Source organism: Marmota marmota, unplaced genomic scaffold (assembly GCF_001458135.2).
Source record: "Marmota marmota marmota unplaced genomic scaffold, marMar, whole genome shotgun sequence".
Classification (NCBI taxonomy): domain Eukaryota; kingdom Metazoa; phylum Chordata; class Mammalia; order Rodentia; family Sciuridae; genus Marmota; species Marmota marmota.
In genome coordinates this window covers 61,350,867-61,376,966 of record NW_025999842.1, presented here as the reverse complement: position 1 = coordinate 61,376,966, position 26,100 = coordinate 61,350,867, and the positions used below count along the sequence as shown (strand labels likewise).

The 26,100-nt window shown below is 38.8% G+C and overlaps 1 protein-coding gene across 1 annotated transcript in view; it reads right to left on the bottom strand.

Annotated features, from left to right (window-relative positions):
- Positions 1–4,337: 4,337 nt before the first annotated feature.
- Positions 4,338–26,100, bottom strand: part of Grm1 (glutamate metabotropic receptor 1) — a 265,709-nt gene continuing 243,946 nt past the window's right edge. Inside the window, exon 8 of the mRNA XM_015502059.2 lies at positions 4,338–5,566. Coding sequence (XP_015357545.2) covers positions 4,621–5,566 — 946 coding nt within the window. The 3' untranslated portion in view covers positions 4,338–4,620. The remainder of the gene's footprint in view (positions 5,567–26,100) is intronic.

Below are 26,100 nucleotides of genomic sequence, written 5' to 3'. Positions count from 1 at the left end.
CAGCTGATGTTATACCAGCAGTTCTCCTGCAGAGGGCGACCTCTCCCACACCTAACACTGCCCAGGCCTGTAGTTGAGCTCAGTGGACACAAAGTATTGCCTCTGTCTTCTGCAGAAAAGGGGAGGTCAATAGGACAGCTCTTTTTGATGCCAAGAGGTGAGCTTGTTTTTCCTGATGAAAGCATATGGCTGTCCAGATGTCAGAGATAGGATCAGTAGGTGGAAACATGGAGCTCAGGACCCATGGGGATCTTGGAAAAAATCTTCAGGGAACTGAGCTGGGAAAACTATGGAGCTATAACACTTATTTACTGTTATTGCTTTCCTAACAAACCTTTACTGAATATCTGCTTTACCCTCAGGGCTCAGAAATTAGAATGAAAAATTGATCTCAAGCAACATGGAATCAGCTCTTGCATTCTTCCCTGAGCTCTGAAGAGGAACATGAATTTGCAGGCTCTGTACTCACAGAGGATGGCGATCAAAGCCCTGTTGGGCCACTTACCAACTGAGAGACTTTGGGCAAGGTATTTCAGTTCTCTAAATCATCCATGTGGTTGCAGTCCTGGGAAGATAATATGAGAATAAATGCAAAGAGGCTAACACAGTGTCTAGCGCAGAGCACATTCATCAGGATAACCTTTCCCTTCTGTTTGATTCCCTGCCAAGGTGTTCTGTGGCAATTACTCATTCATCATTTGTTGTATCTGGACCCCAATCCCAAGTTCTCCAAATTTCTTCTTTCCAAGTGACACTTTTTTGGGGGATTGGGGGGCGGGTACCGGGAATTAAACTCAGGGGCACTTACTGAGCCACATCCCCAGCCCTATTTTGTATTTTATTTAGAGACAGGTCTTACCGATTTGCTTAGCACCCTGCTTTTTGCTGAGACTGGAGTTGAACTCAAGATTCTCCCGCTTCAGCTTCTCAAGCCGCTGGGATTAAAGGCATGTGCCATAGCACCTGGCTCCAAGTGACACTTTTGTGCTCTCTCCCAGCTTTTGTGATCTGGCACGACATCTATGTATATCTCTAGACTACACATCTTAAATATTTTCTCTTTTGCTTTCTAGTACTTTTCTTCATTTGTTTTTTCTTCCTGGTTTTTTGTTTCCCATTCTTTTTTTTTTTTTAAAGAGAGAGGGGAGAGAGAGAGAGAGAGAGAGAGAATTTTTTTTTTAATGTTTATTTTTTAGTTATTGGCAGACATAACATCTTTGTATGTGGTGCTGAGGATCGAACCCGGGCCGCACGCATGCCAGGCGAGCGCGCTACCGCTTGAGCCACATCCCCAGCCCCCCATTCTTTCTTTTATGACTTTTCTTACTGAGACCCCTAAGCTCCCATTTCATAATTTCTTATTCTATTTTCCAGGTACACAGAAGAACCCCTGGAGTCTCAGCCTCTTCATCTGGTAATTTCTTCAGCATGAGCCTCTCTGTATGGAGTTCTCCCCTCCCAGCCAAAAGCTCCTTGATCTTATGAGTGTGGTCTTTTTGCCACCTGATGTTTCTTTGACTGACACCTGGAAAATATTCTCTCTTGTAGAAATCTCACAGCAGAAAATGTCAATGATTCCCCTTGTTTGGAGGATCAGTGATGTCTCCATTAGAATTTAGGAGAATTAAACTTGGGAGAAGTGGAGGGTTTCCAAAAACATGGGTGCTGGAAATTTCAATTTTGGATTGCACTTAAAACTGCTAAAAGCTTGAGGTACCCCTTCCTCATAATCAAATTTTACTCTACTTTCTTACTTACCTGTTCTGTAGATTTCATGTGGTTCTTTCCAAATTTTACCTAGAAGGCATATTCTGAACAAAATCAAATCATTGTACTTATTTCCTACACTGGCTTATTTCTATTATTATAATGCTTCCAAAGTTTAGAGAGGCAACCGTACACATTGAGTAACTAGAAAATATTTATTGTACAGCATTATCAAGGTTATTTGACAAAAGGCAGTAACAAGCCAAAGGAAAACACTTTTACAAGAAGCAGAACAATCTGTATAAGCACATACATTAAGGTGAGGAGTCTCTGACCTTCTGGTACAGATATGTATGTGTACATCTCCAACTGTGAACAATTAGGACAGAGAGCTAATACTCTATTTATTCAGGAAAACTTGAAATCATGATGATAGTAGGCATTCAGAGTATAACTGGAATCAGTGTTGAATGTGTTCACCAAATGTCTTAAACCAAAATCTCAGAACAAATCACCATCTAACATTATTTGAATGAAAGTTGTTTTCTTTATCTATTCTGGTGTTTAAAAAATCTGAATGCACAGTCCTGCAATAGTAAGGATATATATTAATATATGGCATTAACATTAAAAGATGTTCACTAAGAAGAGAGCATATGTTCTCTTGCTAGTTTTCCAATTAGTAGAAATCCATCTTTTAAGCACCGGAACTGTCCATTTTTCTCATTCTGCTTCATTGCAAGGAAAACATGGAATTGAAATTCACATTTTTGGTCATGAGGTTTTTTCAGTAAAGGCGTTTTCAAATAAACTTTTAAAAGGAAAGGTAGTTCATTCTCTATATGGAAATGACTAAGCTTGGTGGTAGAATCTGGTAAAACCTAAGGAACAAAAGCCTCCAACATTAGAACTGATGTTAAATTCTGAACAAATGATGCCGTTGATATTTAAAGATTCTCAGATGAGTTTTGGCTGAGAAATCAGCAGCTTCGACATGAAGAAAGCATATTAAAATATGACTGAACATAAGGCATAAACAAAGATATTTAAAGGGATAGGATTCATCCACAAATAATAGAAGAAATCAAAACAGCAAGAGAAATCCTTTTATTGGGGAGTTAAAGGAGGGTAAAAATGGAACAACAAGATTACATGTACATGGATATTAACACAGCAGGAAATGAGAGAGTTACAAACAAAAGTTATGACAGCAAAAATAGCAAAAAAAAAATGACATGAAAATAAAAAGAAGGCAAAATGTGATTGATAAATAAATATTTGATAAATTATGTCTGGACTTGGCTACTATTATATGCTAGAAGAACAAAAAGCTCAAGTAGCTGTGGAAAATATTTTTTAAAAATCTAAAATAATCTGGAATAATCTAAATACTTTTCAATCTTTCATTTTAATAATGATGTGTGCAAGTTTATAAAATGTCCATTTTATTGTCACCCATAACTTTTGTGACCTTTTGATTTAACAAATTTTCAAACTAATTCATTAATAACATACCCACATCATAAAATGTCTGAAAAATAAGTTCCCTCTCAGAAGAGGAATTACCATCTGAGCTGCATATGACATACACTGAACCACAGTACTCAAACCTTCATAAAGCTTCTGCAGGTACTGGTGACAATAATATATAAAACATTGTTAGAACATGAAAATATCTATAGCTATATCCAAAAGACAATCTTCTAGTTGCAGTTAGATTGACGTTACATTGCACAGGTTTATAATTACATGTATATGAGGACACAAGAACACATTCACTTGCTAGTTACAGGGACTCCCATGACAACAGGAAAGAATTACTTGTCATTTGGGTGAATAATAGTTGCTATGAGTACACCACCAGGTTCAATAATGGATTTGTTTCAGTTGTACATTGGAGAAATAATGGCACCACATTGTACATATACTGAACCTTAGAAGTCCAACTGGTTAGATTTATTTGCTACAGTAAATGGAAGGTAACACTTCTGCCACATGGTTTGTTCTCTTTAACTGAAGGGCAATGGAGAGCCCACTTGGCACAAGCACAAGTGAATCCACAAAAGTTACAGCAACCTATTGTTTTCAGTTTTCCAAAACCTCCAATAAACAGGTATTGAATATGGGAGGCTGGTTGTGCTGACTAATTTTGCCCAAAAACCCATACTTAAATATTGTCTTGCTTCTCATTCTTTCTTCCCATAGCATTCCCAAGGAAGCACTTTTTGGTGATGATTTTGTTCTTATTCCTGTTTTCCTAAGTAGAGGAAAATCACAGAGCCTTGGGGTGTTCATGCACCTTTCTCCAAGTGCCACAGCAAGGCTGGTGCTGGATGGCAGCAATGGATGAAGAGAGGCCCCAGTGAGGGTCAGTTCCTGAGTCTTCTGAAGACCAGGATTCTGCAGGTCCAGCAGGGACAAGGGCTTCCAAGAAATGAGTTGCTGTCCCATCACCTGGTCCCTGGGTGTCCCCATTTTCCGGTCCCTCCCTTTCACCTGCCTGCTCTGACTGGCTCCACCTGCTTACTACAAATGCCATGAACTAATGGTCCCTAGAGGTGGTTCCTTTTCTGGCTTGGACAAGTGTGTGTGGGCATATATATGTATGCACAATTGTGCAAAAGTGAAGATTATTTTTTGCAATAAAAGTTACATACCATATGGAATTGTGCTTTGTCAGAATTCCCTTTCTTCCTAAAGAAGGCTTTGAAAAATTCAAGAATCAGAATCCTGGCCTGGCTCACTGTTTGCTTGCTATCTTTCCCTCTCTCCTCCGTTAAGGCAGCAGCAGCAGCTTTCTCTTCCTCTCCTCCCCATTTGCCCCCCACCCTCTTCTCCTCCTGGCTTTTGCATATCTCTGGAGGGGTTGGAGCTCTCTGGCTTATCCTGCTTCTCCATTCAGACGCCTCCTCCCTACAGGGTGGAAGAGCTTTGCTTGTAGTCCCTCAGGATGACAGAGGCATAGGACACGTTGGGAGGGGTGCAGAGCACCGACTCAGACACTGGGGAGCTGGGCACTGAGCTGCCTGAGGCCACCGAGTCTCGGAAAGGCGACGGAGGTGTCAGGGCAGGAGAAGCCTCAGGGGTCAGCTTGCTGGCCGCCTGCAGGTCCTCTTCTTCTTCTTCCAGTTCGTCTTCCTCCGTGGTCCCTTCGCGCTCATACACGTACTCCTGGAGGAGCTTAAACCTCTCGCTGTCGTCCTCGTCCTCCGCGGGCGGGGAGATGGGCTCTTCCCCGAACGTGCTCAGCTGCAGCGGCAGCATCTGCAGGTGCTGCGGGGGTGGCGGGGGCGGGTACAGGGACCGCAGCCCGTTCCCCGGGCCCCCAGGGCCTGCCAGCACCGCATGGAAGTCGGGGATTCCCGCGCCAAAGTTGTTGACCACTCCCTGTAGCTGGTCCATCAGGGGTTTCTGCTGCTGTGGTGGCTGCTGCGGTGGCTGCTGCTGCTGCTGCTGCTGCTGCTGCTGGAGGGGAGGGGGCAAGCCCTTGGGGATGGCCGGGTTGGCCAGGAAGAGAGGGGTCTCCTCCGCTGTCAAGTGGGGCGGCAGAGGAGGCGTGGTCACCGCGGGTGACACGCGTCGGTGCACCACCATGGAAGGGCTGCTGGGAGGGCTAAAGCGAACCGGCTGGGCATCCTCCTCCTCTTCCACGTTGTAAAGGGACTTGGTGCTGGTATCTGAAAAGGTCAGGCTCTTGCCAGAGCCTTGGTAACTTTTTGTGAGGGGCTTGATGACGGCCGTTTGGTTGCAGGCCGTCTCATTGGTCTTCACGTGTACAGAGAGGCGGTGCCACATGTGCTGTCCCTTGGGTACCTGTCTTCCACCTGGTTCAGACCATGACACAGACTTGCCATTAGAACTATGAATAAAATAGAGATGGGTTTATTTGCAGATGGATTATTCACAGAGAATAAAATACATATAATTCCTATGCATACCCAGCTCAATGTGATTTAATTGTACCCTCCCCTCTAGGTCCTCCCTCCACACCCCAGCCTCCCTTCAGTATAAATCCAACACCAGGAGCAGTGGTTACGCAGGCCTCTGAGCTGCAAGCGGGGCATGCGCACCACTCCAAGAAAAGAAATCTGACCCTGAGCAACATTGTTCGGGAGAAAAGCTAAACTGTGGAGGGGTGTCTGTCTGTCTGTGTCTCTGTTTCTTTCTTTCTCTCTCTTTCACATACACAAACACACACGCACACACGCACGCATGCGCGTGCACACACACACACACTTGTCAAAGGCAATAATAAAACAATTATTCAATGCAAACCTTTGAAAGATTCCCAAACTGATGAAGGAAAAAAATATTTAAATCTTAGTTACACTTGGGTGACAGAATGTGATGGCTACAGTTTGTGGGACAAATTAAGACTCATATATAAGTCTAATCCCATGGCCTGTGGAATTATGAAATAGAACCTCTCAGTTGCCCATTCTGCTATGAAGTTATTTCCTATTACCAGAGGGGCACGTGGTACCTGGATGAAAGAGGAAAGTGTAGATGGCAGAAAAACTCACATCCATGATTGACTGATGTGTTCCATACCTTTCCATTTTCTTTTTTATTTCAAAACATTATTCCCGACAAATACAACAGATAACAATTCCTTTAAAGGTCCTGAATCACAGCAGCTAGTTTGGGATTTTTCACACTGGAATTTTCAACTAGCTGTGTTTGAAAAGAACGACAAAGAAGCCTAAGAAAATACTGATGCTCATATTTCTCTTTAGCCATCCACCATAATTTGCTGCAAATGAGACAAAATTAGGATTCAGACAAACTGGCAGTTACTGAGACACAGGCTCCTGCCTGGATCTTTCCTCTCTGTGCCTGGCAAATTATCAAGTTTCATCTTGATGGAACCCTCATGAAACCAACCAAATATAAATCCTTTCTGAAGAAGAAGAAAAAATGAATAAACTTGCTGTATGTATAAACCACAAATTCTACCCTGTTTATTGCAGTATGGTCTTGCTTTTGGACTTGGTTTATTTTCTGTGTAACTTTAAGCAGATGGTGGTACCTTACCATAGCATCCTATTAATAACATCAGTGTTAATACTTAAAAGAAGTAAGTCATTTTTTCTTCTGTTTTTTAATTAAGAGTTTACTTTCTTCTCTGTACCCATTAAAGCAACAGAGAAAGTAGCACAATAAGAACACATTTGAGGGCCTGGGGCTGGGGCTCAGTGGCAGAGCGCTTGCCTTGCACGTGTGAGGCACTGGGTTTGATTATCAGCACAGCATATAAATAAATAAAATAAAGGTCCATTGACAACTAAAAAATATTTTAAAAAATTAAGAACACATTTGTGACATTGAAAAGAATGTGAACATTTTTTTTCCCTTAGGTTGGGATATGAAATTGAGGATTCTGTATCATAGTTTTTTGTTTGAAAACTATGTGGGAAATGAGAAATAATTACCATAATGGTTTATTTAATAATTTTGATAATATAAATGTGGATCATATTAAAATTTTTATGTGATGTTCACATTTATGTGGATGGTAACATTTCATATTATAATCCTGAAAGGTGAAGTGAGCCAAATAAGTACAAATGAGTGTACAAAGTCTGATATTGATTATAAATAGTTCTGTTTACAAAAGGCTCTATAATATATATATATATACACACATCTATGCATGTATATATACGTATATATGCTATATAAAACAAAAATAACAGCTAAAAATTTTGACTTTATAACTTGGGGGAAAAGATAGTTCTCCCATATATCTGATAATCCATGTGGCATTTTTAATTGTCTAAGAAAATTTTTATTTCTAAACTATTATATCAAAACAAAGGCCATGGCACATGCCTATAATCCCAGCGGCTTGGAAGGCTAAGGCAGGAGGATGGAGAGTTTAAAGCCAGCTTCAGCAACTTAGTGAGGTCCTAAGCAACTTAGCAAGCCCCTATCTATAAATAAAACATAAAAAAGGGTTGGGGATGTGGCTCAATAGTTAAGCACCCCTGGGTTCAATCCCTGGTACCAAAAACAACAACAAAAACAAAATGAATATCTCTCTCTAATATGAGCTTGATATATTATCAGAGAATTTGTGTTAGTAGATGCTAAATTTATAAACTTCTTCTCTATATTGTTAGGATAGCTGACCAGCTTCTGAGATGAGGAAGCTCAAGTACAAGATGGTGGTGTCCCTGGCAAGGACTCAGTTAACCAGCCAGCCCAAGACAAAACCAGAAAACACAGTTCCTCTTCTGAGTATAAAACTCTAGATGAACATGCCTCCCCATCTCATTGTCTGCTCCACCACTCTATACACACTGTTTTTCTCTATATATTTGATATAGCTCTTCAAGAACACAAAATACTGCTATCTGAACCTTATCCTCCTTAATTATGCCTTATTAGCCCTTCTACTTTAGTGATTTTCACTGCTTTCAATTGCAAAGGAAAAACTTTTTTCTTTCCCCAATATCTTCCCCTCATTATTCACTTTAATAAAATCATTAAACTAAAATGCTATTTGTGTTTTCACTTAATTATGGGTACGTGTCTGTTTTAAGAAAGAAAGGAAGGAAGGAAGGAAGGAAGGAAGGAAGGAAGGGAGGGAGGGAGGGATCCCTTTAGAGCTGGTCTGCACCTCATTCAACCCTCAGGCTTAGGACCCAATGAAACATTGCCCCAGTCTCTCCATATATTAGCAAAAACAGGGTCTCCTAGTATATTTCTGGGAAAACCTTAGGTGACTCCACTCACTTTAACCACTCACTCTCATGGGCCGTTTTCCATATTGTGCAGGGGTTCCATGTGGAGCTCTTTTTAAATCACACACATCCATATGTTAACAGTATTATTAATGATTTTGCAGGCAGATAAAACCACAATTTAGTTCTGTTTTGATGGAACCCAATTTTTATTCTTGTGAAGGGAAATTTTCACCGTGGCTGTCAAAATTAGCAGCTTTTCTTTCCCCTCAGAGTCTTGCTCTAATTTTGCTGTAAAGTCCTGTTTAATTAGGAAACAGATCTCATGCCCCAGGGCATTTATCAGATTACAAAAATTAGACTAACCTTGTTTTTCTTCAAGGACAAAATAAATTGCTTCTTAAAAACCCAAGTTAGTAGATGAAATGCATCATCTCAGAAACTGTAGCTCAGTCTATAAAATCTGGCCCTTCAGAATTACCCATTTCTCACTGGTGGTCCACGGACAAGCTGAATGGTCTATGAATCCACACATACATTAAGCATTGTTTTTAGAAAGAATATATATATTATGTCTTTGTAAATAATACACTGCTATTTTTAAATGCATGTGTAATCTTTAACCATAAAGTGTAAATAAACTCTGGGAAGCTTTGTTGTGTTCTGTATTCAAACAACCTCTAATAAAGGTAGTTACTATCATTAATTGAGGTAAAGTTTTAATAGCTATGTTGATGTGAGAAGAAAGTATTCTATTTGGAAAGGTTGGGAACCTATTGCTGTGATGTTAAGAAGAAAATAATGTATGAAATATGTGGCACCAAAAGGAAATGAATGCATTTTAAAAAATGCAAGAATACAATGAAATAAGACGTCTATTTCATTCCAGGGAATCCTAATATATTCCCCTTTGGCCACTAGCTTATTCCTTGTATTGGTTAATTTTATTTGTTTCCTAATCTTAAGAAAAGCAGTCTGGTTTAGTAAACACCACATAATTGTCACAAAACACCCTATCCTCTTGCTTCAACTTCAAAAGACAGAACTCGGGCCTAAAAAATCTCCTATTTGAAGATCAAATGTAGTACTTTGGGGTAAATACCTCAGGTGGTTAAATATATTTACTGATATTAGAGTTAATGGAGGAAAAGGCTGTAGGCTTAGAGGAAGCAGGGTTGTATAGGATGATGCGCGGTTATCACTTGCAGAGCTAAGCAGGCCTGGGGCTGTAGTTCCAGCTACAAACAGGAACAGGATTTTGCTTTGATTTTTCTTTCATTAGATAAGTATCACAATTCCCCCAACACAAAACTCAATATTTACAGCACTTTAGAGAAAAGTTGGGAGTGGGTGGTGTAAACAGATTAGTATATCTTTGGCATTCAGAGTGATCCTGTCTGTTTTATTTGTTTCAGTAAGTACTAGTTACATCTGCAGAGTACACTGCTTTCTGCTCCAGAGAGGTCTAAAATGGGAATAAGAGTGGGTGGGTGTTTCAGATCAGGAGGGAGGCATCCTGCAGAAGCTGCCTGAAGGGAAGGCTTACACAACACCTGTCTCCCTTATGTCCAACTTAAGTCTCTGCCACTAGGCTTAACAGCTTCACAACAGATGTAAGGACAGTACCCACAAAGCCCATGGACAAGGCAAGACTTTCCCATAAGGGAGGGAGACTGACTCCTTGGAATCAGAGGAGGTTAATTTTGCTTTCTCTGGAAGTGAAAGGTGTGGTGCTACCTCTGCTGAAACACAGTGTGGCAGAAGGGGTTGTCCTAATACTCTTGCCTTCACGGACATCAGTCAGCAGGTACTACCAGTTTAGAAGGTGACTCCTCAGGCCTAGGAACTTTTTGAAACCATTTGAGGCTGACTTCTGTTTTCTAAGACAACCCCAAGGGAGTCTGCCATACAAAGGACTTCAACTGACTTCAGTTCTACTTCTTGAAAGATTTCCAGAAAAATCTGCATATTTAGTGTATATTCTACAACCTGGGGCCTATCTGAACATAATTAAAATTTCTCGCTTTTTGACTCACCACTAGTTGTAATGTGGAGAATCTCTAAGTGTGCTTTTGAAGAGAAATGTTTTCTAATTATATGAGATCTTGGTAGTTTCTGTTGTTATTAAATCTTAAATAACACTGTGAGTCCCCCAGAGAGACTACCTCATCAGAAGCAATTCAGTGAACCACTGTCTTACTGAAATTCACAATATTATATAGTATAAATATTCAGCCCTTCCTTTAGAATCTTTAGAACATCTCCATTCTACATCCTTAAGCAACATGATATGGGTCAAAAGACAACCCCAAGAAAACCACTTTGACTTTATTAGGCTTTGTGCTTTCTTCGATGAACCAATAAAGAAAAAGACATGTACTGATTAAATTATCTCATTGAAGTTAGTGAACTATAGAAGTTTCCCAAATGTCTTATGGGTACAGGACCTACTGTCCTGAGAAAAGTGCCCAATCAGTTTCAAACTAAAGGGTAGAATTCTGATGGCTACTACATGGTCTTAGTTCAATGTAATCATGATTTATTGACTGATAAAAGAAATTCTGAAGTTTATTTAAGACATCCTCTTGGTACCAGAGCATCCTTTCAGCACAGGTAGATCAGATGAAATTATTCCTTTAGGAAATATAGATAAGCCTGGATTATGTTCCCCTTGAAGGACTTTCAGGTCAAACATTACCATTTACTTTATGCTCCCTGCCACCAGATCTATCATTTTAATTGCAAGACGCACTTCAGCCCCACATGAAGGCCTCACAATTTGCCCTGGAAATATAGGGCAGTTGCATTGCTCTGCTGGGATTATTTCTCAGGGCCAGGATAGACCTTGGCAGACCGTAATGATCCTGATCTAGTTTATTTCCACAAGTCCCTTTGCCCTGCTATTCACAAATCAGTGGGAATGAAGATCAAGGAAAGAACATATCTTTTTTTTTTTTTTTTAAATTCTGTAGGAACAACCAAAGCTAAACATATCCATTTTTAGTCTGCGGTCCATGGTTTTAAAGCCACTGATCTCTTCCTGATCCTTTCGAGTCTCAGGCAGGAAAGCTGAATACAACACTTTCTGAAAGTTCTTCAAGACAACCTGTTGGTTGTGCTGACAGTTGTATTTTTTTTATTTTTGCTGCCCACCAAGGATGGACCACGTTGGACTTTAACTTTTACTTCTAGACACTCACCTTTGAATCTTGAAATGTCAGTTGATTCTCCTCTCTTTCTCTGGCCCTGCTGTCATAACAGGACAAGCACATCTACCCATCCTCATCAATTCTTTTTGACAGGCAGCCAGCAGCTGTCACAATTAGGATCTCCTTGCTGCGTCCTTGGTCAGACTCACCCCTGGTACAGAACCCCTCAATGCTTTTGGACTTGGGAGAATTACAGAGAATGCACCCAGCCCTGCTCGAGCGGCTCTGGCCTAGATGTGCAGAGTCCTCCAATCACAGCCTGAAACATACTGGCATGACTACCATATTTGTCCCTCTAAGAACCAGGATGACTTGGTGGAGATTGCACTCTTTGATTTTAGGCTTTTAAAGGGAACAACCCAAAGGCAGGCCACGGACTCCCCAGTGTTCTCAACTGTGTGAACAGAAGAGACACCATGGCCCCAATCACCAGCCTCTGTGGCCAGTTTAGTAGCAAACATTTGAACAAATTGGGCTCTTGGCATTGAAGAGCTATTCAGGCCACAGAGACCTCATCAATGGGCCCCCTCCTGCTGCAGGAATGTGTACCTTTGACTCTCCCAGGAGTTTGAAGGGCTGTAAAGGAACAGCTGAAAATGACCACAGACTCCATGCACAATGAATTGAACATGGTCTATGTTCTTTTGTTAACTTAAAGAGACACTGTCAAGATCTAAAGGTCAAAAATTGGACCAGACATGCACTGTTTTTATCAGACAGGAAAATCTGATAAAAATCACTCAGAATGTTGGGGAAATGACTAATTTTTTTTAAAAGCTCTTTTTTTTTTTTTTTTTTTTTTTTTTGTGGGACTGACAAAACTCTTGTTTTGTGCTCCCTAGAGTGTGGGAGACACCCAGCAGAGGCTCATGCTGGCGCCCACCCCCTCAAACTGACATTATGGAATTCTTCTGTGAATTTAAGCTATGGCTTTTACTTTAATGCAGACAGGATCATTTCAAACATTTGTGCAACAGCAAAAAGGCAAAAAAGAAAAGAAAAGAAAAAGCTCTGTTTGCCAAGGAGAAGCTGACAAATTTCTGAAGGGGGAAAATTCACTTTCGAGCTTGTGAGTAGGAGTCACAAACAAAAGTGAATCTCCAGAATTGAAAAAAAAATGTTGCATTGAAATGAAAAAAAAAAAAAAGCAAGAAGCAAAAAACTCTGCTAACAACTTGACAGTGTCCTTTTAAGAACGATGGACAATCAAATTAAGGCAGTCGTGCAAACCATGGCACGTATATGAGTTCCTCATTCTTGATGGCATGCACCACATCTGTTTCCATGTTAGAAAGTGGAAAAACCCAGGAGAGAGAAAGCAAGAGGCAAAACACTATATTTTCCATGCAGCTTCTCTTACACATTCACTGCAGTGTGGGGGTTTTCAAAGCTGCACATGTGCCGACGGACATTGGCTGGTGGGCGAGAATTCTGGCTGCCTCTTCCTAAAGATTAAAAAGAAAAAGACACCCAGTGAGCAAGTGGTTATACAGGGGTACAGGTATGGTGAGCACAGCACTCAGGCAGTGCCTAGTCCTTGGCCAGGTTCGGGCCTGGCTCCTGCCTTTCTCCTGGTCACCTCTGTCTCCAGGTCCTGTATGCATCCTGCGTTGCCTGCCTATTTCTTACTTCCAGGCTCATTTCTGAAAGCCATGTCAGTGATGTGTATTATTTCTTTTCCCTGTGAAACCATCCCTTTCCAAGTGGCAGATGCTTTTTCTGTTGTGTGCATCTGTCTCAGATTGACTGTTTTCCTTCACTGTTTGACATGTTCCTTATTCTTCTTTGCAGTGGACTCTACACCTCTGTTCTGATATAGGCTGAATCTTCCCACCCACAACCCCTCTTAAAGGAAGTTTATAAATTTATATCTGACATTGCAACTTTTTAATTGCACTGCTGATTTTTTTCCCATATTGTTTCATCATAGAAGTATGGCTGTCACTTCATATAAAGTCACTCTTGGCATTCACAAGATGAAATGTGTTTAATGGTACAGGGGTGGAGAGCAGCCAGAGACCTGCCTGCTGAGATTGGAGGAGATATGACAAGGGGAGCATGTCATCCCCTTGCCTGGATAGACATGGCGAGGCTGATGGGGAGCCATGGAGTTGGCCTTTACATCATTGGTTGGAATAAGGATAAATGGTTTTCCCCTGTGTCCAGCAGAAAGTGGTAGGATAAAGCTATTTTTGCTGCCATGCCACATAAGAGGAGTGCTTGTCATAGGAAAGTATTTCAGGAATGAAGTGCTAAGCATGAACCATCAGTACATGCTGTGGGTGAGAGGGTTGAGGTTGATTGAGTTTTCAGGAAATTTCCCCAAAGAACTTACAAATGTTCTCTATGAATCAGCATTTGGCCATCTGCCCTCAAGGACCCTGGCAATAGCTCTCTAGTGGCAGCTCCCAGCCAGTCAAAGACTTTTTCCCTCTCTCCTCTCTCTTTTACCCATCTACGTAGACAGAGGAATGGAAACTCAGAAGAAGGAGGAGGCAATGTTGCAGGATGAGACCATGCCCTTCCCACGCCAAGTCTTTCAGGTTGAGGTCTCACAGATATTAGAAAGGAGATATAGGAATTTAAATTTCAAACAATAATATGCTGAAATAGCTTTTCACTACCTAGAAGTAAGGGATCTGATCTGAATTTATAAAATGAAATTTTTTTTCCATAGTGCAGGAGAATATAACATATAAACAAAATTGATCGATATTGATATTTCCTTTGAGTTTGAGTTATTCAATAAAACTTTTTAAAGGCACATGATAATATACCCAAAACAATTTGAAATCTTATCCAGAATTAAGAAGTTGAGAGGTTACCTGGTGTGACTTCACTGCTGCTGCAATAATACATCTATTTTAGAAAATTAGACAAAGAGACAATGTTTGCTATCTAACTTGCCAAAGTAATATATCCCTGACATTCAATTTGCCCACCTGAAATCACAAGTATCATTAAAACAATGAAGAGATGATAAGGAATAAAAGAATATTTGAATATATAAATGAGGTTAGTAGGAAAGAGGTTTAATCTGTAAAATATTGAAACAGTTCCTCATGAAAGAGAAAAAAAAACCTTACTCAAAGCATTTGGCTCTGTCTTGCCAAAGTGCTTGCATCTTTTTGCACTTTCTTTTTTTTTTTTTTTAAATTTTAATGTTTATTTTTTAGTTGTCGGCAGACACAACATCTTTGTTTGTATGTGGTGCTGAGGATCGAACCCGCGCTGTACACATGCCAGGTGAGTGCGCTACCGCTTGAGCCACATCCCCATCCCTGCACTTTCTAATTCATTCTGTTTTGGGATAATGTCTATAGGTGGCCTGGTCAAATGGTGCAAGGGATCAAGGACCCTGAAAGGGCTGGCTTCAGGGGTCTATGTTAAACACAGACAGACACATTGTCCCTTCAACAGCCCTGTGATCGATGTTTAGTGATCTATGATCATCCTCTTGAAAGTCTATTACTTTTGCCTATTGTAAGTGACAGTGGATGGAAAAATGAAACATGCTCTGGGGATCTGGAAACAGCTCATGGATGGTCCTTCATTCCACAGCCTCCTTAACTTCCCAGGACAGGTCCTGGACTTTTTGTTCCCCTGCCACCGGAGTCCCAGCCTATCCAGCCTCCTCTAGTTGTCCTTGCACAGGAATCACCACCATCCTGGACTGCTTGAGGGGACCTGGGGACAAGCCCCAGGAAGATCAAGGTCTGGTAGCATCTTGAGGAGATGAACGACAGTGGCCATCTCTCCCTGGACTTGCAGTGCCAACACATGTTTGGCAGGCAGCATGCTGTGGTAGAGGCCAGTCTCATGCTCATCCTTGATCCAGATGGTTCAGATTTCCCTGTACTTTTGTTGCATACCTGTCTAACATGGTCTAGGGTAGGAGATGTGTGGAAAAGGGAAGCAACTAGTTCAGTTTTCAGTTGCTCCAGCAGTGACTGACAAGAGGGGTTGTTGGCAGTGCTGTGCCTGTGCAAGGTGCAGAATGGGATCTGCAATGCCTAGAAAGGACTGCCTCTGCCCTGAGAGTGTCCTCACGCAATGAACACAGCATTCAATGGCAAACACAAAACCCCATGACACACACACACACACAGAGGGTAAGCTCAGATGTTAATGAAAAAAGGCATGATATTATATTACCTTTAACACATCCCCTGCTTTACAGACTAGGGACCTCATGTTTTCATTTTGCACTGAATCTTGGAAATGATATAGCTGGTCCTGTCTGCTGGGGCTGTATGATAAGAACAAGGGGGCTGTCCTGACAGTCCAGAGACTTGACCTGCTGACTTCAGCGCAGGGGCAGAGTGCAGCATTCCCTGGGCAGCATCTGCTCCTCTGTGTATCCAGGGGACCGGGACAGGAAGCTTCACCAGCCTTGGTTTTATTTTGTTTTTTGTCACTAGGACCAAAATATCCAACAAGAACAACATAAAGGAGGAAAAATTTATTTGGGGCTCATGGTTTCTGAGCTCTTAGTACGTAGAAGGCTGACTCCATTGCTCTGGGCCCAAGATAAGGCAGCACATCATGGGGGAAGGGCAGTGGAAGAAAGCTGCTTGGCTCTTGATGGGGTTAGGAAGCAGAGAGGGGGTAGGGAGAGACCTGCAGTGAAGATACACCCTTCCAGGGCAAGTGCCCCTAGGGATTCCCCCTCCTCCAGCCATGCCCCACCTGCCTACACTTACCACCCAGTCCTTTCAAATTAGGATGGAGGTATTAAGTTACAATTGTCACAATTCAATAATTTTGACTTTGAATTCCTGCAGAAATGGGAACTTTTGGGGGATACCGCCTGTCCGAACCATAACAACCTCTGTCTCTGACGTTGCCTTTTGGAACCATTCCCGCAGTTTGTGACAGCTCTATGATTCCTTTGGGGGCTTTAGACATATTGACAGTCAAGCTTCACACAGTCACTCTAAGTAATCCCAAAGCTATCTTAATTAACTATTGATTGAGGTAGTTGGATAGAATAGAACATCTTCTTCATAGTCCCATGTCTTTAGTCTCTTTCACTTTGCATTGAAGTGAAATATAAATGAGCCCTGCATACAGATTTTGCTTCTAGAAAAGAAATGGTTTATTAAAGGTTACAGGCAAAGACTTGGAAACTCTGATGCCCAAATGGCCACTTTTTCAAACTACATAAAAACCAAGAGAAGGAGATTGACTTCAGGGTATTTTTAGCAATTGTAAACCACATATCCAACCAACCACAGATTCAGCAAGCTAGAGCAAAATCTTGGAGGGAAAATGAAGCATATGGGGGCTTGTCAAATATAAGTCCCAAATCTGTGCTTGAATCTTTTGGCAGAAACTGGATTTAAAGAAACCTTGTAAGTTTAGCTAGAAAGATTCCTCTTCAATTTCTTCTGAAAGTGCTAGGGTCTTTCTCTCCTCTTTCTCTTCCTCCCTCTCTCCTTTTTTCTTTCTTTCCTCTTCGTGCAAACTCACTGCTTTTCAAACCCCAAAGGAGTGTACACAGCTTTCCCCATTTATTTTCAGTGTGCAGATAATATTCTTCTGTGTAACAGCATGTCACTCTCAGGGGTTACTTAGCTCCACATGACTCTGTCTTAACGTGTCATTTTGTTTACATCTGGTCATCCCTCCATCAGTTTCGGTGTCAGGAGTCAGCCTTTAAATGGAACTTGAGAAGTGGTTACAGACAAGTTTTATTCAGTGTAGTGTTAGCAACACTCACTGGTCAAGGATCTGGAGACCTGGCTCTCTCCTGTTCTTTCAGACTTGGCCATTCCATCTAAGAAGAACTGCTGGAATAGTCCATTTGAAATTGCTTCCAAATGGCAAAATACTGCTCTAGTTGAGACCCCCACTTTGCATACCTTTCCTATGAAGGATGTAGAAGCAAAGACACCCACAAAGAACTTAACCTCAGTGTGGACTCAGATTATGCTAACTCAGCATCTCCAACTTGGCCTTCCCTTTTCTCATCCACTTCAGCCACTTTTCCTTACTCAAGACTTTCAGTAACCTCTTGTAGAAAATGAACTGAATTTTGTTTTCTCTTTCTCTCAGAACTTTTTTGTTTCCTGGATGAAATCAGTGACATTGAATGGATATGTCAGGAGCAGGCAAAGGCTCAGCGTGCAGTCAGGATAGCTGTCCATGTCTGAAGCTGTGAGTCTTTGGCAGGGTTGGAGGTGAATCTTCTTTTAGCAGAGATAAAATGGTCTAGACAATTCCAGATGGTCAGTCTTAAGGATATATAAAGCTCACCATGGAAATAATAATGTGGCTGCTGTCCAAACTAATCAGAAAGAATGACAGCAACCACTCAAGACTGTTTTGGCAGAGTATGGTCTCTTTTTTGTTGTTATAGATAAATAAGATAATTTGTGCTTCTGAGTTCTTTCCAAAGCCAAATGCATTTTTCCCCTGGTATCTAAATTTTAGTATTTATTCTCAGCATTTGCTCCTCAGAGTGGAGAAGGGAGCTCTGACTGTGTATATAGACCCTCTATAAAGACTAATTTCTTTCACATTTCCTTTTAACATAATCTCTAACATAGTGTGTTAAGGTTCTTTATATAAACACAAATTCAGTCTTTCTACTATTGGGATAAAGTACAATTTCATTAAAATTCTTATTTATTAACATTTGTGAGCTAATGAGAGACTAAACTACCACAACCATAGTTTTGTCAAATATTAAAATTTGCCTCACTGAAATCCTCTTTCTTTTGAAAACATTAAGGTCAAGTTTAAAGCTTTTATGTATCACTATAAATACTAATTCACTCCTTTTAAAAAGAAAAGTTAGTGTATTTTATCACTTGGAATATTTGAATCTTTTACAACATGTATGTGTATTAATAAATAATATATGGCTCATTTATCATATTATTAGATTCTATACACATAGCATCGCTGTCTTTTTGCACAGTATTTAATTGATAGATGCAGCTCTAGTTCATTACTTATATTAAATTGTATAAATAGCACACTATTTTAAAAATCACCCTTTCTCCCACTGATAGTCTTTCAGGATGTTCCGGCATTTTGCTCTTTTAACTAGTGCTATGGTGAACATACTTAGGTATTTCTCTTTGCACATATATGAGAGTTTTTTAAGTATGCACATAGAAGTAGAATGGATAGACTGTTGTACATGTACATCTTTCTAACATTACCACATTGCTAAAAAAAAAAAAAAAAATGCTTGCAGGCTGGGATGTGGCTCAAGCAGTAACACGCTTGCCTGACATGCACAGGGCGCTGGGTCCGATCCTCAGCACCACATAAAAAAAATAAAATAAAGATGTTGTGTCCACTGAAAACTAAAAATAAATATTAAAAAATTCTTTCTCTCTCTCTAAAAAACATGCTTGCACAATTTACACTAGTGCGTGAGAATATATATTATTCTTTCCGATTCTGTTTGGCTTTCAGGCATTTTTAAAATTAACATTTTATTATGAAAATTTCAAAAAACTTAAGAGTCAGCCTGATGCATACATTCTCAAACCCCCCATAAGTCTTTCATCTAATGGTTTTAACAGTCATTAATGATCATGATATATGTCAATTGTTTTGTTGCAAAACTAGAAACCATGATAAAATTCAATCACCCTTTCTGTGTTTATCACTTGATTTCTTTTGTAAAATAACTTTCCCTCATCAGCTGTTTGGTTCCTCTGTGACAGAATTCAAACAGAAAGGACTGGCCACAGAGATGTACTTTTTTCACCCTCTATTTACCAATGTTCTAAATAATGAGCTGGTTGTGTGACATTCTCCAACAGGGATCAGTGAATCACCTGTGGGTCTGTTTCTATGATCCTATTGTTTCCCTTGGTTTTCCAGTTATATGGTCCTATCATTTGGCTTGCCTAACTGTTTTCTATCAGATGAGACATTATGTGTATATAAAATAAGATAACGTAGAGAGTAGATAGCATTATTTCACTAGAAATGCTTTACCATTTTCTCTGTTAGGCAAAGGAAACTGATCAACTTAATCATATCCGTGACTGAATTCAACATTCTTATGCAATTTGATAGGAATCAGTCTCCGGTGGGGCTTTATCTGCTCAGGACTTTCAACAAAGTCTAGCTGTGTACCAGTGAGCTTCAGCTGATGAGTTTCTATCTCTTCCTTCTGCTTTTCAAAGATTTTCAATTTAGATTTTTGGCCTCCTGCCACTCACTCAGAATTAGGCAAATGGCCTGACACAGAGCCTTGACCACGTGTTTGCGGCATGTTTGAGTCTCCAATTCTGTCACTCAGGTCTTATGTGATAGCTGAAAGGGTCTTGCAATTCTCTGTTCAGGGGAGTCTGTCTCCTCAGCACGAAAAGCTCCAGGAAAATCTCCTCTGTATGTCAGAGGTTTGCAGCTTATCTTTTAACCATTCTGACCCACCCAACAGCAGACATCAGCAAATGTTTTGAAGGAGAGGCTAGACCTCGCAGTAGCCTCACTTGCCTTTATTTTATAACGCAGTACTATGTGGCCACATGATTTCTTCTGCATTCTCTGTTTCCTCTGTCTATTCTGCCTGGGCCACTCCCAGAGACTCCACCTATTGTAGTGCTTTGATTTAGCAGATGCCCCTTGGAAAAGCAGCTGGCAGCTGCTTACTTCTCAGGGCTCCTCTCTGAATTTCAAGACTCTTTAATCCTCACCATTTCAGCAGCTACTGACACTGTAAACAGATCACTTTTGTCTTTGGTGTTGCTTTTCCAATTTGTTGAAAGCTGTTCTGCCACAATCTATTCCATTCTACCATGAAGCAAAAGTCCCATCAGAGTTTTTAATTTCTTAGTTATTAATGTCTTGATTTTTTGGCCAAAGTGATGGCTGTAAAGTGACATCCTAATGTTTATCTTATCTCTGTTCCTTTGATTCATGTTTAGGTTTTTATTATACTAGGTAGGCAGGCCATGGTCTCTTGGGGGCAGGATCTATGCCAGATTTATCATTAGTATTAACCTCATTCTTCTTTACATGTCTCAGTCTTGCAAATAGTTAAGGAAATCATATAGTTTGTCATGCAAATCAATTACTTTTAAGAGTTAAGGAAGTGTTCTTAATAATTATGTCACCAAAAAGCCATAAACCCACAATACCCTGGGCATACAAACACATAACACTCATTTTATTTACTGTAAATGTTGAATGAATGATCAAATAGTTCAAAAGAGAACAGAGAAATATTGTTAATATGGAACAAAACCAGAAATAGTCCTGAACTTCTCTATCATTTTTCTAATTATAGGGACATAAAAAGAACTTATTATATTTATTAATAATTCCTAAGCTAATCTTAATACTAAATATTGACTCATAAAATTCCTAGTAAAACACAAATTTTTAAAAATATAGGAAATATAATGTCTTGTGTATTTGTGCATATCTATGTGCAAATATAAGGAAATACATAAAAAGTGTTGATGTTGGTTTTTCTTTGGGTATTGGTATAGTTGTAGGTAATTCTTACTAGATTCCTTGTGTTTTCCTATATTTTCCAAATTGCCCACAATGAATATTTATTGCTTTTTTAAATGAAAGTAATAATTATTATTGCAAAGAGAATAATATCATAGTCTATAATTTAATATTCCCTCTCTTAGCTATACCCCAATAACTTAAGTTATCATATGGGAGAAATGAACATTTGGGTGTTTTTGTTGTTGTTGAATAAGGCAATAAAATAAAATACTAAAATTATATTTTAAAATATATGAGCAACTACTGAGTAAACATTGAAATAATAGAATTTAGCACTTAATACTAATACTTTCATGTCAAACAATACTGAAATCCTTATTTTAAAATTCTGTTTTACAGTTAGCCTTTGTGCTGCAAAAAGTTGTATTATTGTACACATATTATAAGTATTCTCCCATATAGGCATCTTTACTAAAGAGAAGGTAAAAGCTCAAAATTTGGGAGAAAAAAACAACTCCAATTTTTACACAAAAGGGAAAAATACCCTGCTGCTTTTCTAGATAGACTGTAGGTGACAAACCACCAAGGTGAGACTTTTTATTATTTCACTCTGATTTATCACAGAGGGGGAGAGAAGATGCTGAAAACAACTCACCAAATGCTAAAATCTTCCCTTTGGGAGGTTTTGGGGAAAAAAAGAAATCATAACTTAGATAAGAGGCTTAAATCAAAGACATAATGATAGCAAGACAAGACTTGGTTCATGTAAACCTAGAATTTTGTGAGGATTCTAAAATTCTTGGCTATCACACTAGTCTCAATTCTCCATGTATGTTTTCACTAAGGTTTATTTTATGCTATTATTTCTCTTTAAGCAGAGATTTTAACACCCTCATGCCATGAAACCTGCAAAAGAACTGAATAGGCAATTATCATTGAATTTTTCTTACAGTGTTAGAAGTCGCTAGAGCCCAAAGAAATTATAGTCACATCACAGCCTACTGGGAAAGGTGAAGGGTAGAAAGTAAAATGGGATAAGATTCCCACTTTCAGTTAAGATAAAGTACCTCTGGGCAAACCAACTCTTACCCTGAAAACAACTAGAAAAAGCAGATAAAACACTTTTAAAAGCCATTTGAAGATACTAGGATGCTGCCATGGCAACCAGAATCCAAGGGATCAATAAGTCAGATGAAGAGAACTTCAGACAAGTAAGCAGATAATCTTAAAGCTATTTTTTTTCCGGGTAGACATTTGATGATTCTTGATGTAGAACAATAGACTGAGAAGATCTTAACAAAGAGGGAAGGAAAGATGAAAAACTGTTTTTTTTTTTTTCTTTTGGTATTGGGAATTAACCCAGGGGCACTTTATCTGATCTACATATATAGTCCTTTTTAAAATTTTTCATTTTGAGACAGGGTCTTACTAAATTGCTGAGGTGTCAAGAAAAACTTTTAATAAATTAACAGGTCATAGACAAAAGTTTAAGTTCAAATCTTCTGAGTCAGCCAGGACTTGAGGTGCCAAAATCCTGGATAGAGGAGGTAAAGAAAAGTGAGACCAACACTTGATAGTTCCCTCTAGGAAATTTTGTAAATTTTATATTGCACAAAGCACAGACTACAAAGCTAAGTAGGCGGTACTAAAAATGAGAGTAAAGTTTTGGAGCTCTCATAGTGCTGAGCAGTCAAAATTGTAATTTAAATATGGAGAAGATGAAGGACACAGTCAGCAACAGGGGACCTAGGTTCTCAGTGGGAACTTCTGGACAGTTATGCCCTTGAAACAGGATGTGCCAGGTGACACAGAACAAGTTTGTAAAACCACAATCCACATTCAAAGCAGCTTAGCCTATAATTGGATTACAACATAAAGGAAAAACATATGGGAATATACAAATAAATACAGATGGCTCCTGGCTTATGAAGGTTTAAGATTCTTTTTACTTTAAAATGCTTCAATTGAGCATGATGGTATATGCCTCTAATCCCAGCACCTCGGGAGGCTGAGAAAGTAAGATCACAAATTCAAAGCCAGCCTCAGGAACTTAGCAAGGCCCTAATCAACTTAGCAAGACCCTGTCTCAAAATTAAAAAATAGAAAGGGCTGGGGATGTGCTCAGTGGAGACACAGACACAAAAGTTTAAGTTCAAATATTCTGAGTCAGCCCAGACTTGAGGAGCCAAGATCCTGGACAGAGGAAGGTAAAGAAAAGTAAGACCAACACTTGGTAGTTCTATATGTCATAGTTATATAGTTCAAATCTTGAGAGAACAAAATAGACAAAAGGAGTGTTCCTAGAAATTTTTGACATTGTTTTGTGTTTTCCTATCTCATCATGTCCATGAAATACTCATATCTGTGTGTGCACGAGATTCTCCACACTTTATGTAACATAGGCTTTGTGTGAGATGACTTGCCCAACTGTAGGATATGATGAGTTTTCTGGGCATGCTTAAAGTAGGCTAGGTTAATCAATATTTGTTAGGTTAGGTGTACTAAATATTAAACCTATGATATTTTCAACTTATGATGGTTTATTGGGATATAAACCTATAGTAAATCAGGGAGCATTTGAATTCATTGTGCAAAATAATTATAGTAGTATACAATATGCATGAAATTAAAATGCATAACAAAATGTATAAAAGTTGACACATGATAAATACAATTAAAGTGTTCTACCACTTTCACCTTGTTTGGAAAATGATAAACTTTTAATTTATTTGAGATCATAAGAGATTATAAAAACTATTTTTGAAATTTCTACAGTAATCATAAAAAGAAAATGGATTTGGAGTCTATCATGCTAAGTGAAATAAGTCAATCCCAGAAAACCAAAGGTAGAATGTTCTTTCTAATATGTGGATGCTAACACATAATAAGGGGGCAGGGAGGAAAAAATAGAATTTTAGTGGAGTAGGCAAAGGGGAATGAATGGAAGGTGGGGTGAGAATAAGAAAGACAGGAGAATGAGTTAGATACAACTTTCCTATGTCCATATATAAATACACGACCAGTGAAACTCCACATCATGTATAACCATAAGAATGGGATCCTAATTAGAACAAGTTATCCTCCATATATGTATAATATGTCAAAATAGACTCTACTATCATGCATATCTAAAAAGAACAAATAATAAAAAATTTAAAAATCAAAAATTAATAGAGGGGAAACTGAATATTAAAATATTAGATTAATCAAAAGAAAGGAATAAAGGAAAATGATGGACATAAATTCAGCAAGATGTGAAAAGCAGTTAAATACTAGATATAAATATGATTATGCCAGCAATCATATCTAAGTAAACTGTATATTCTAATTAAAAGGGAAACATTTTGAGACTAAATTACAAAATCAAAGTATGTGCAGCTTAGGAGAGATATTCCCTAAACACAGGGACATAAAAAAGCTAAAAATCAAGGGATGGAAACATGTTTTATCATTCAAACACTAAACAAAACATAAAAGCTGCTGTAACAATATTAGAGAAAGTAGACTCTTAGGGATAACAGATTACATTAAAAAAGGAGAGTTTATTTCAGCATTTCAAGTCTCAATGATTATTTGATAATAATTCAATATATTCCCCCATGTTAATAGAGTAAAATAGAAAAAAATATAACAATTGATACATACAGAAAAAAATTGATGAAATTTAATGCTGACTCATGACCAATTTCTCAGAAAATATGAGTATAATAAAATTATAAGGGAAAGTCATCAGACCAATAGTGATTCATGTACATAAGACCTAAAGATAATGTTCTACATTATGCTGAAGAAACTTTGAATAAGCATGACAACATCCTACACCTAGAATGGCCAGAACAATCATAAAAGAAGAACGAAGTTAGAGGACTTATGTTATCTTATTTTTAAAAATATTTTTTAGTTGTTGATAGAGCTTTTATTTTATTTATTTATATGTGGTGCTGAGAATCAAACCCAATGCCTCACACGTACCAGGCAAGTGCACTACCACTGAGCCCCAGCCCCAGCCCATGTTATCTTATTTCAATAATAAAGATTTGTCAGAATCAAGACAATCTAGTATTTTAGAAAGAGAGATGTATGTATCAATAGATATTAGTCCATAATTAGAACTACACTTGTATGTTTAGTTGAATTTTAACAAAAGCACCAATGTTATTCAATGAGGTAAGGCAAATATTTGCACAATTGAGCTAGATGAATTGGAGTTTTTAATTTTTTTAAAAAATTTTTGAGACGAGATCTATTTGTTGAGGCTGGCTTTGAACTCACAATCCTTCTACCTCTGCTTCCTGAATTGCTGCTCTGGATTTTTATTTAGATAAAATGAAAAATGGATCTTGGTTCACTCTGTGATGGATTGAATGCCTGTGCCTCCTTCAAGTTCACATCTTGAAATTCTAACACCCAATCTCATGATATTACGGGGAGGATGGCCCTTAGGAGGTAATTAGGTCATGAGAGTAGAACCTTCCTGAATGAGATTAATGCCCTCGTAAAAAATTCTCTGATCTCCATTTCAGTCTTATCCCAGAGATGGCCTTCATTAGAACTCACTCGCATTGCACCTTGATTTAACATTTCCAGTCTCCAGAATTGTGAGAAGTAAATCTCTGTGATTTCTAAGCAATCTGGGCTATGGTTCTTTGTTAGAGCAGACTAAAGTAACTAAGGAACATTCCACACTTTTCACGAAATTACTCAAGATATATTATAATATTAAGTATAAAAGCCAAACCCATAAAGCTCCAAAACAAAATGGGACAAATTCTTTTTTAACTGGGGATAAGCAAATATTTCAATACTAAACACAAAAAGCATAAATAGTAAAAGAAAAGTTGATGCATTGGACTTGATCAAAATTAGAAACTCTTACTCAATTAAAAAATACCACTAAAAATGAAAAATTAAGACTGAAAAATATGTAACACATATATCTGACAAAGGAATTATATTCAGATTATAAAACCAATAATAAAAAACAAATGATATGATAAAAAATGAACAAGAATTTGGATAGGCATTTCACAAAATAGGGTATATAGATGTCAAATCAGTACCCCCAA